Here is a 9,430-nt window from a genome sequence, read left to right as displayed (position 1 = left end):
GAGGCATCGTTCTCCCTGGGGTAAAAGCCATCCAGGCGGCAGACGCGCGTCTCCATTCCATCCTCCACCTCCGTCTTGCTGCTCACAGTCACCTCTGGGGGCTCTGCAGAAACGGCACCCCCGGAATTAACTCTGAGCCCCTCCAGAGCCTGGAAGGTGGGGGGGAACTTGGAGGGGCAGGAAAGTCTCCCACTACTTCCCACTCCACACCTGCAGCGTCTCCAAAAGTTTTAGGAAATGCTCCAGATCTGGAAAATGCTCAACCACAAAGACTCCTGGATTCTGAGTCCTTCCCAGGGACTCAGCCTGAAAAATCTCCAGCAGCAAATTGAGGGTCCAAGAAAATTCCTCTCTGGCTGCTTTGAACTCTGAGTGATCTTGGATCGTGGAGCTGCCCTTTAGGAGTTTCTTTTTTTTAAAAAAAAGACCACACCGATGTTTCTCACTACTTTTGGAGTCCACTTCTCCAAATCAGAGGCTGTTCTAGGACCCTTTCCAAGGGACACAATCACAATTTCAGGATTATTTATCTACTTAGCCCATGGCAAAACCTTTAAGAGGGAGAGAATGAGAATCAAAGTAAGGGGCTTGGGGCTTTTGGAATCTCACCCTGGTTAATGTGGAAAAGAGATTCTGTGTCTCAAAGGGAGGTTAGAGAGAGGTGATGCCAATGGAAAAAGGGGGCTTTTGGCAATATGGGGAGGGGGATTCTCCCATGGTGCCTGATCTCCCCCAGCTGATCCTGCAGGGATCAAGGAGCCCAGACAGGAAGGGGCAGGGCTGGTCTTGATGGGATAGTAATCTCACAGGAAAGGAAAAAGGGGAAAATATTACAATATGAGCAGGGAGCCCTATGGGATGAGGATGTGTTCCTGAGGGTGAGGAAGGGATTGTTTTCTGGGGAAGCCACTAAAGTCAAAGATAAGGAAGCTATTTGAGGTATAAGACCAAAATCCCCACAGAATCTGTGGGGTTTTCTCCCCCCTCCTTAACCTTGGCCATTTTTGCCCAAGTGGAGGCACTGATAATGTTCTATTAATGGTTGGTGCCCCCTAATGGTGGGGGTGGGAAGTGCACCATCAGATGCAAGGAAAGGGGGGAGCCCCCTGTGGGATGAGGGGGGGAAGGAGAGCTGCTGGGAGGAGATGAAGGCCACGCATCATACTAGGCTCCGTTTGGGCTAATGGTGGATTCACCAAATAACTCAAAGTGGCCTTGTTGCTGAATTGTTATTGTGAACAGGACATCCCGAAATGCTTCTGCCAGACACCTGGCAAGTAGACACTGCATTTTCTGGTAATAATAATAATAATAACAACAACAACAACAACAACAAAGCAACAACAGCAACAACAGCAACACAACAACAACAACAACAACAACAACAACAACAACAACAACAACAATAATAATAATAATAATAATAATAATAATAATAATAATAATAATAATAAAGTTGGAAGGGACCTTGGAGGTCATCTAGTCCAACCCCCTGTTCAGGCAGGAAACCCTATACCATTTCGGACAAATGGCTTTCCAGTCTCTTCTTAAAAACTTCCAGTGTTGGAGCATCCACTGCTTCTGGAGGCAGGTTGTTCTACTGGTTAATTGTTCTAACTGTCAGGAAGTTTCTCCTTAGTTCTAGGTTGCTTCTCTCTTTGGTTAGTTTCCATCTGTTGCTTCTTGTCCTGCCTTCATGCGCTTTGGAGAATAGCTTGACTCCCTCTTCTTTGGGGCAGCCCCTGAGATATTGGGACACTGCTATCCTGTCCCCCCTCGTCCTTCTCTTCATTAAACTAGACATACCCAATTCCAGCAGCCGTTCCTTATATGTTTTAGCCTCCAGTCAGGCTCTACATTAGGGACCCAAAAGGGACAAACATATCCAAAAAAATCCAACCACAAAGGAGGAAAGTCCAGCCTGGATCCAGAGGCTCACCTGTCCTCAGTAGCGTCTCATTCCCGTAGGACAGGTACTTCTCCAGCCACTCAATGCAGATTTCCTCCAGGTAGGCCTTCTCTCTTTGATTCAATCCTGGAATAGCGTCCCATTTCCTCTGGGTGATCTGGGCCTGGGGTTGGGGAGCCACCCAGGTGAGGGTCTCCTTGTCGAAGGTGAGGAAGGTCCTCCCATCGTAGCCATGATGGTCAAATCCTCCTTTTTTCCCATCAGCCTGGAGCTCACAGCCAATCATCCTCTGTATTATGTGAAAGCCTGAAATAGGAACAAGATGATGGTTTGGGGAGTCCTCAAGATAGACACAGACCCCCTTCCCTGCAGGGACTTTGGCACAGGAAATGACATCCCCGTTTCCTCCCTAGCATTCAAGGGAAAGAAAGCCCCCATCACTACCTGCCCTTCTCCCCTCCCTCGACCTCCCTCCCTCCATTCCACCCCCCAGGATGGAACCCCTGAAACCCTCCCCCAGGAAAAGGGAAGCTGGAAAAGCCAGCGGAGGATCCTGAGGGAGACCGAGAAAAGGAGCAGAAGAAACAGAGGGATGGAGACCTTTCCATCTTTCCTTCTGCAGTTCCTCTGTTGGGGAGACTCTTGGGGGGAAAGGAAGGGATCCCAGAGAGGGAACAGTTGCCTGAATCTGCAACTCTAAAGAGGGACTGAGAATCTCGTGGCCTCAGAGAGAATCTGGTCAATCTGCAAAGAAGCTTGCAAGGATCCCTGTGACCATAAATCCTGGTCTATGTTCCCAAACAGCACCAAGTGATGAGGGCTGATTTCCATTTTGAACTAAGCGGAAATGAAATGTGGGAATGAAGACTTGAAGGGCCACAAAGAAATATTTTCCTTAGCAATATCAGAAAGTGGCCCAGTCTGATCTGCATACCCAAAGAGTTATTGAGCTTTGAAATGAGTTTGAACTTTACAGGCTCAGCAAAGACCTGGAGGAGCTGTTTCAACTTCAAGGGACCAAATTCTTGGATTTAAAAGGAACCCAAATGTTTGAAAAAACCAAAAGGAAATGTTGAAATATTTCTACTTCTGGTTGGGCTTCAGAATGAGGAAGGATGCCAGAAACTCTCAAATCTGAAGGAAAACCACTTGTAAGTACAGTTGAACTGAACTGACCAGTCCTTTCCCTCCCTTTCCACTCCCATGAGTGATCGGGTGAGGGGATCCTTTCTCTGCAGCTTCTGCTCAGCCTGAGACCTTCCCTTTGGAGGGAGAGGAAGATCCTCCTGAGCTGAGTCTGATCCTGCCCTCCAGAGGAGATTCCCTGATCTGCCCAGGGGAAAAAAAGGTTCTGGATTTCTGCCCAAGAAGAGTCTCCTGCCATTCACAGGAAGGCACTGAAAATCTGGCTGCAGTTTTCAACTTCTGAGAACCAGCTCTGTCTTATTTCAGAAGCATCAAAAGCTAAGACAGAAACCGTCTTATTTCAGTTGAAGATGAAATCTGTTTGTGCTCATTGCAAGTTTGGCACAGAATTTAATATTTGTGCTGCAAAAAGAAAGCACAGGGATCACACTGAAAAGGCAAGTTTTTATTCTTAGTGTAAGAAGGCTGTTAATGCATCTCTACAGGTCTACGCAGGAAACAATTCTGCTCTATCTTTGAGCCTGGATGTTCAGGGGCCTGAGAAATACTTCAAGGGTTCCTCCAGGATCAAAAGGTTAAGAAAGGCTGTTTAGAGAAGTTAAAATATATTTATATTTTTAACTGCTGTGAAGAATATCAAAAGCCATTTCTAATGGCTTTCTTTTTTCTTTACTAATTTTCTTCAACTTGTTTTCTTTTCTTGCACTTTTTGATTTTTCTTTGATTTCTTTCTTTTGTCTCCTTTACATTAGTTTTTATCTTCTTGATGAAAAGTTTTAATAAAAATTATATAAAAGTTTTTAAAAGGCCACCAGTATGCCAGGGTTCATTAAAATGGTACTGAAAACACAGAGGCTAATGTCATAAAGCCTTTGTGTAAATCAAGGGCGTGACCACATCTGGAATATCGTCCACCAGTTCTGGTCACCAGACCTCAAAAAAGGGCAGGAGGGAGCTGGGGAAGGTCCAGAGGAGGCGACCCAGAGGATGGGAGGGTGGAAGCAGCCTCCCTTGGAGGAAAGGTTGGGACATTGGGGGCTGTTTGGCCTGGAAAGGAGGCTCCCCTCCACTCTGGCCACTCTCCTTCCCCCTTTCTCCACCAGGGGGAGCCCTCTGGGTCCAGCTCTGCTCCCCTGAGAGGCCAGCAGGGGGCCTGGAGGGATCTGGGGGGATCCTCGGGGATCAGGGGCAGAACTGGCAGATCTCTGGGGTGTCTGCCTGGGGGGGGATGGGCAAGGAAAGGGCAGAAGAAGGGGGGCTGCACCTCCTTGGGATGAAAGGAGAGAAAATGGCTGATGTTTGTGGAGAAAGTTTATCTCAGCCCAAAGCAGCCTCTGGTGACCCAGATATTTTCTTGCAATCTCTCCCCTAAATCAGGTTCCTTGGAGGTGAATCTTGTGCCCCAAAGATGGCAGAAGGGGGGGGCTGCTGAAGAAGGCCTCCCCCCTCCAGGGCAGCCCCACCAAGAGGGCAGCGCAGGAGTTCAGCCTGAGGGACCAAGGATGGGAAGCCATCAGCGCTCTGAGCGACTCAGGAAGGGCCCCAAATGGGGGTTTCTTTCTTTTCTGTCATTCCTACTATTCTGTCCTTTTCTCCTCAAGATTGGGAGGATGCTGAAAGAGACCCTGTGCCCCCCTTCGACAGCCCCCCACCCCATTGGCCTCTCCTTCCAACTGGAGGGTGAGAAGAAGCTCCTGGCATTTGGGCCTCATTCGTCCCTCCAAAAAGGGAGTGAAGAAGAGGGATCTAGTCTCTCCAGGTGGATCTGCACTTGATCCCTTATTTCTCTGGGGTGGAAACAGAAGGACGAGGACCTGCTTCCCCCAGGATCTCCTTAAGATCCACCTGCTTTTTTTTAGGGGGGGGACCTGTGATTCCCTTCCTCCCCCACAGCAGAAGGTCCACCAAGGCCAGGACCCTTCATCTTTCAGGGGGGGGGGGAGATTTCTGTCTCTTTTTACCTCAGTTTATATCAATCTCCATATCCTATCAAAATTCAGACAGATAGAGGGATAACTTGAAATATGTTTTCATTGACTGCAATTGGCAGAAAGTGTCACTTATGGAGGCAAGGCAACCTTATACTGATTTAAAAAAAAAGAATAAATATATTACAAAATCTTTTTTAAAAATGTGTGGAAGCAGCCTTTCCCTTTCAAAGGACCCCCTCCCTCTCTCCCCCCCTTTCTGTTCCTGGGGAGGGGATTATGGGGCAGGAGGAGCCACCCGACCCATCACTCACCTTCGCTCTGATTGTAGCGAAGCCTCAGAATCTCCAGGTTTTCTCTGGACGTCTCCTCATTCCCACGGGCTCTCTGGGTGTTTCTGTCCCAATATTGGGGATCCTCCTTCCCCACCTTCTCCATCCAGGAGACTCGAAGCTCCCTCCTCCGGCTGTTGCTGTCATAGTAAACAAAGGCCTGACCGTCCACGTACCCCACAGAGACAAATTGAGGCAGCCCCTGACTGGGGTCCGAGATGATGGTGTAGAAATACTTCATGGAGTGCGAGGAGGTGCCTGGAAGGGACCCAGAGGGGCAGAGTTAGGGGGCTTCTGCTGGGGGACCCCGTTGCTCTGGGGCACAGCTGGCCCCATTTTCAGATCTGGAAGGAAGACAGAGGAAGAAGAGACCAAGAGGGGCAAAGGAGGAAGGAAGAAATAAAGGAGGAAATGATGGAAGAGAAAGAAAAAGCAGAAGGCGAAAAGAGGAAGCAACCGAGAGACCAAGGAGCAGAGAGGTTGGGGGGAGAGAGAGAGAGCAGGATCCCCAAAATTTATGTGCTCCCCTCCAATTGTGCCCTCCCCTCCTTCCAGCAAGGCCTCCCTATAATCCCCTTCTGGACTGCTCAGTCTCTGCCCCGAGGAGGCTGCAGTGGCCCCACAGGAAGAAAAAAAGGGGATTCCACCCCCAGAAGCTCCACCCGGTCACCCCAACCTTCCCTTCACGGACCAAAAAACCATTCTGACCTCACTGAGGGCAGATCTAATAGGTGCAGATCTGAGGGAGGGATTTTATAAAACGGGGGAATCCTGAGATTTCTTCATTGCAGCAACCCAATTAGGGTCTGAAACCACAGTTCTCAGGTGCCAGAAAGGAACCAGATTTATTTTGAATCTCAAGCACTTCCTTCACCTTCTCTGAAACTTGTCCTCTTTTGATGCTGATCCTACACTTTGTCAGCACAAAGAAAGCCAGAAATGCTCCCCCGCCATCTTGGGAGGGGGGTTGATCGTGGCTGTCCAATTCTTCACAGGATCAGGGACTCTCAATGTAAATTAGAGTTTCTCAGATTCAGCCATTTGGACTTCAATTCCCAGAATTCCCCTCACTCCGCAGAATCCCATGGGACCTCTCCAGCCTGGCCCCGCCCCCTGCCCTCCCTGAGGCCGGTTGGGAGTTCCTGTTGCCAATGCCCATTTGTGGGGGAGGGGGGGAGCTCAGCTGGGATCCTCTCCCTAAACTAGTCTGCCTGTCAAAAGTCCAGTTACCTTACGAGATAGAATTAATAATTGGAGCATTATTGAAAAAGAATAGAAACATAGCTGAGAAATGTAAGAACTTAGTTTCGGAGCTAATGTGTTTAAATAAGAAGAATTTGGGGTCCCTGAATAGTAAAATAAATAGGTTAGTTTAAATTTAAATATCTGAAAAATTAATGAAGTTTAAAACAGGATATTTGGGATAGATAAGGAGCTTTTGCAAATGTTTATTGATCAATGAAATTCATATTCAGCGATATATTTAATGAAAATCTGTGTTAGAAATGTATTAATGAGATTATAATAATTTAAACAGATAGTGTTAGTTTTGATTTAAGCATTTAATTTACACATAGCAATATATTAATGAATGAATTGGTTATAGGATTGTATTAATTTGATTATTATATTGATATTGAGCGGTTGAAAGTTTCTATTGATTAAGGAAACATATTTAGATATATTGATGAATGAATTTATTTGAATCTATTTGATTATAATATTCTACATAGATAGAGGGAAATTTTAAGAAATATTGTCTGAATTGTATATTTATAATCTTAGTGTTTCTTTTGTAATTGACCACCATATCTCCATGCTGGCTCTTAAGCTTCTGTTGGTGTAAAATGGAAAACTAATAAAAATTGTTTATATATAAAAAAAAAGTCCTGTTACCTTTAAAGCCCCTCTGGTGAATCAAAGAAATATGTATAAAAATATTTCAGTCTCTATCCTGCAAACTCCTGACCGAGGATCATCAACGTTTTTTTCAGCCCTGCCTTGGAGGACAGACTATATTCACAAGCCGTGAACTAGGCCAAATTTTAGTAACAATACAAAACAAAACAAAAACCACATTAAATCACTATTTAGTTTTAATTGTCAAAATACAAACACGGAAGAGACTCTTAAGGCTGCCCAAAGAACAAAAAAGCAACAGCTTGTTAAAATAATCAAAAGACAATAAGATGCTCCTAGGAAATCAATTCAGTTGGAAAATCTCCAAGGTTACAGTACTTGTTGGTGTCCATTCTGAAAGCTCTACAGATCAGAAATTCTTCCAGGGCACCAAGGATTTTAAAAATCATTTTCAAGATCTTTCACGGGACTTATTTGGGCATAACTTGCGAATGAACAGGACCTGCACAGCCCAGAGAAAGAAACAGTCCCACTGCCCAGTCCCTCCAGTATGGTCCCCCAGTCCTTCCCAGTCTCCCAAGGCAAAGGCCTCGGCCTCCTTCTTCCTGCTCCTCCCCACAATCCCGGAGGCTTCTCAGAGCTTTTGGGGAGAGGGATCCCCAGATCCACGTCCTGCTCTGGGGAGATTTCAAACAGATCAGAGCTTTTCTCTGACAGAAGGAGGGGGGATCGGACCCTCCGTGATCCAGAACCCGCTTCTTCCCCTGGTGGGGCTGAGCAGTGAGGGAGTCTGAAGTCTGCCTGAGAGGAGAAACGTGTGAATGTAACGCAGGTTGGGCGTCCTCACAATCACGAATCCTCCTCAGGTCAGGAGGGGCTGGTCAGTTTGGGCCTGTCTGTGTCTAAGCAAGCCCTTCATTTCAGGCTCTCCACCCAGAGGGGCTTCTCTCCTCCTGCCTCCAGCCCAGCCTGTTTAATAGTTAAGAACCTTTTTTTATACCTTTTGGAAAGCTGCTCCATTGATAGTTTCTCTGAGCAAAGAACTAGGAACACCCCAAGACCCCCCTTTCTAATTACTAAGGAATAATAACTTTTAAATGTGCTGCCACAAACAAGAGGGAATCAAGCTATTCTCCAAAGCGCCTGAAGGCAGGACAAGAAGCAACGGATGGAAACTAATCAAGGAGAGAAGCAACCTAGAACTAAGGAGAAACTTCCCGACAGTTAGAACAATTAACCAGTGGAACAACCTGCCTCCAGAAGCGGTGAATGCTCCAACACTGGAAGTTTTTAAGAAGAGACTGGACAGCCATTTGTCTGAAATGGTGTAGGGTTCCTGCCTGAGCAGGGGGTTGGACTAGATGACTTCCAAGGTCCCTTCCAACATTTTTTTTATTATTATTATTATTATTATTATTATTATTATTATTATTATTATTATTATTATTATTATTATTATTATTATTATTATTATTATTATTATATATTATATTATTATATCCAGCCCTGCATAACATCTTCGAATCTCGTTGTTTGAGGAAGTTGCATAACATTCTCAGAGACTCTTCCCATCCTACTTACAATCTTTTTGGACTGTTGCCTTCTGGCAGAAGATACAGAATAATTAAAACTCAGACCACACGTTTTCTGAATAGTTTTTATCCCAGAGCTGTAATTGCACTCAACAACGAACTAAGGGGCCACCGTCAGTGAACTGTTGGACAGTATTACTTGGTCTGTTGTGTGGATGTTGGGTGGTTTTAGGGGTGGAGATTGTGGTGGGGGGAGTGTGTTTGGGGATTATGTGTGCGGGACTTGGTTTTGGGGTATCAAGTAAATTTCGTTGTATATGTATACTATGTACACACATACAATGACAATAAAGTATATATATACATCATCATCATCATCATTATTATTATTATTATTATTATTATTATTATTATTATTATTATTATTATTATTATTATTAAATATTTTTAGTTTTAGCAACTGTCCCATGTCAGTGGCTTCTGAAATGGAAGGAGGAGAATTTGGGGCAGCAAATCCCTCCCTGACCCCAGGCCACCCCAACGATGCCCTTGACGTGATGACCCGTTGCCTGGAGGCCGTACGGGTCTGGATGGGGAGGAACAGACTCAGGCTCAACCCTTCCAAGACCGAGTGGCTGTGGTTGCCGGCGCCTCGGCATAGTCAGCTGACTCCATCGCTGACTATAGGGGGCGAAACTCTGGCCCCCTCGGAGAGGGCACGCA

General features: G+C 45.9%; 2 protein-coding genes across 2 annotated transcripts in view; both read right to left on the bottom strand.

The window, feature by feature from the left end:
- The window catches only part of LOC107297241 (major histocompatibility complex class I-related gene protein-like), a gene marked incomplete at its 3' end in the record, with an annotated part of 6,676 nt that extends 4,481 nt beyond the window's left edge, over positions 1–2,195 (bottom strand). Inside the window, exons 1-3 of the mRNA XM_029286261.1 lie at positions 1,940–2,195; positions 747–802; positions 211–306 (exon numbers count right to left, since the gene is read on the bottom strand). Coding sequence (XP_029142094.1) covers positions 211–306; positions 747–802; positions 1,940–2,195 — 408 coding nt within the window. The remainder of the gene's footprint in view (positions 1–210; positions 307–746; positions 803–1,939) is intronic.
- A 3,094-nt stretch (positions 2,196–5,289) lies between these two features.
- Positions 5,290–9,430, bottom strand: part of LOC114923379 (HLA class I histocompatibility antigen, B-38 alpha chain-like) — a 48,718-nt gene continuing 44,577 nt past the window's right edge. Inside the window, exon 2 of the mRNA XM_029286262.1 lies at positions 5,290–5,573. Coding sequence (XP_029142095.1) covers positions 5,290–5,573 — 284 coding nt within the window. The remainder of the gene's footprint in view (positions 5,574–9,430) is intronic.

This window comes from Protobothrops mucrosquamatus, unplaced genomic scaffold (assembly GCF_001527695.2).
Source record: "Protobothrops mucrosquamatus isolate PMUCROS unplaced genomic scaffold, P.Mucros_1.0 scaffold3200, whole genome shotgun sequence".
In the NCBI taxonomy this organism is placed as follows: domain Eukaryota; kingdom Metazoa; phylum Chordata; class Lepidosauria; order Squamata; family Viperidae; genus Protobothrops; species Protobothrops mucrosquamatus.
The sequence above is the reverse complement of the archived record's forward strand: the minus strand, read 5'-3'. Positions and strand labels throughout refer to the sequence as shown.